At 31.4% G+C, this 2,064-nt stretch overlaps 1 protein-coding gene across 1 annotated transcript in view; it reads right to left on the bottom strand.

Annotated features, from left to right (window-relative positions):
• Positions 1 to 1,877, bottom strand: part of LOC117177014 (cleavage stimulation factor subunit 1) — a 65,644-nt gene extending 63,767 nt beyond the window's left edge. Inside the window, exon 1 of the mRNA XM_033367468.1 lies at positions 1,836 to 1,877. Within this exon, the coding sequence (XP_033223359.1) occupies positions 1,836 to 1,843 (8 nt within the window). The 5' untranslated portion in view covers positions 1,844 to 1,877. The remainder of the gene's footprint in view (positions 1 to 1,835) is intronic.
• Positions 1,878 to 2,064: the final 187 nt, after the last annotated feature.

The following is a 2,064-nucleotide window of genomic DNA, read 5'->3' as shown; positions in this document are numbered from 1 at the left end:
ACACTTTTTTTTAATTGATGAATTTTCTCATTATACTTATTTATAATTATAACTTATATACTGATATACAATTTTCTAGTTGAATTCAAAAATGTCTTTTTTAGCATATCCCATTCCATTTACGAGAAACGTTCTATTAATTCCAATTTTAAGCATTAAAAAAAAAGTTAGATATCTGGAGTCATCGAAACCCGTAGATTCCGAATTTTTATGTTTTAGGCTGTTAACTATGAAATTTAAAAAAATCTACTTCTATATTTTAATCCTAAAGCTTAACAAAGGACCCTTGAGTGTCGGCTACTCTATTGAGATAGCCTCTCTGCTTGTTATTTATGATCGTATTCTTATTTTAATTTCGGAAAGGATATTTTAAAACCTTCAGACCATTTAAACGAGCTTCCTGGACCTTTAAAAATATCTACCTGAGTGCCTGCGGAGAATTTCTCTGAGCTTCTTTGACCTAAAGAATTTTTAGTATATACTCAAAGATTCTTTTCGGTAGGGTAGGAGCAGAAATTCTCTGAACAGGGAATTATCAGCATTATACTCAAACTCAATGAGCAGAAAAACTTGCAACAATGTGGTCGGGTTACATTTCCTATGAACAAAACGGGCTATTTTTGGGTGTTTTTGAGCTTAGAAAAAAATCTTAAGTATATGTATATTAGGGTGTGCCAAAAAACCGTATTTTCTCATTTCATACCTACCTAGGAGTTAAATTATTCCTAGGCTTAATACAACCTTACTCATTTTTTAAATTTTCTTAACAATTAGATAGCGCGCGTCGCGTTTCAATTATTTGCTATAAATTTTCCGATCGTTAGAAGTTGAGAACCCGAGCGATTCTGGGTACCCTGAGAGTGCAGCGGCCTGTTAATGAAACATGCAAATAGTCAATGGTGGGCGGTCACCTGATGTGACGTTTAATCCTACCATTATAAAATTTCCCGTCAAATTTGCCTAGGTTGAAGCTATTTTAATCAACAAATGAAACAAAATTTAGGTTGAAAGTCAACGACTTTTAAATCTCTGATTTTTCAAAATCTGTAAATATTTCAAAATGACCATGACAGTAAATTATTCTGATAAAAAGTAATTTTTTGTAAATGTTATTTTATTTAAAAACACTTGATACCTATTATTATGAACAATAAAAATTTTAATAAGTCAGGTTTAAACTGTCACTCAAACTTCTGCCAGTATATACCTGGCATTATTCTTCAATGCAGAACTGCACCCTAACCACTCATGGCCTTATTACAATAGAGAAGGTTCTCAACTACGCTTCGAAGCGAGAAATTGTGAATATTTTCTTTTGTTAATTCATAAGTTTCTCTAACTAAATATTTATTAATCAAGTTCAGATGTTCAAATCTTATCCATAAATCTATGAAGAATATGGGGTAAGAAGTTTGAAAGTAAAATTAAGTTTTGACTGTGTTCAGAAATTTCACAAAGTTCATGATGATGAAACGATTTCTTCAATAGAAGTAAAATCGGTAACCACTAAGTAGTTTAAATTTGAAATTTAAAATATATATTTTTTCCTTTGTTGAAATGACAAAAACTCCGTAAGACCTAGCAATGCAATTCGCACTATCTAATTGTTGTTAAAAAACATGTTTTAAAAAATAAGTAGGGTTGTATTACGCTTAGGAATAATTTGACTCCTAGATGGGTAAGAAATTCAAAAATTCCCTTTTTTTGGCACACCCCAATATACGTATCGCATAATGGAGTACTTTAGATATTTTTAGTCGCACGGCCCCAAGATGTTCGAACTATAACATTATGTGTATAGTTTACAGTTATAAGGGATGGTAAAAGCGTATAACCTGATCATTAGCCTGTAAAGAACTTCTCGGATTTTTATTTTTTTTCGTATTTAGCTCCGATTCCCTTATTTCATAAGATAATGATTATACACGTAGTTTTCAGTATCAAAAACTTTATAAATTACTGTCCTTTAAGCAACAAGTAAGACTTCGACATATATATATATATTGATCAGCAACCTGGGTCGGAGCAGTGTTGCGGAACGAGCGTGTTATTTACCATAAATAA

This window comes from Belonocnema kinseyi, chromosome 7 (genome assembly GCF_010883055.1).
Source record: "Belonocnema kinseyi isolate 2016_QV_RU_SX_M_011 chromosome 7, B_treatae_v1, whole genome shotgun sequence".
In the NCBI taxonomy this organism is placed as follows: Eukaryota; Metazoa; Arthropoda; class Insecta; order Hymenoptera; family Cynipidae; genus Belonocnema; species Belonocnema kinseyi.
This window is presented reverse-complemented; position numbering and strand designations above follow the sequence as displayed.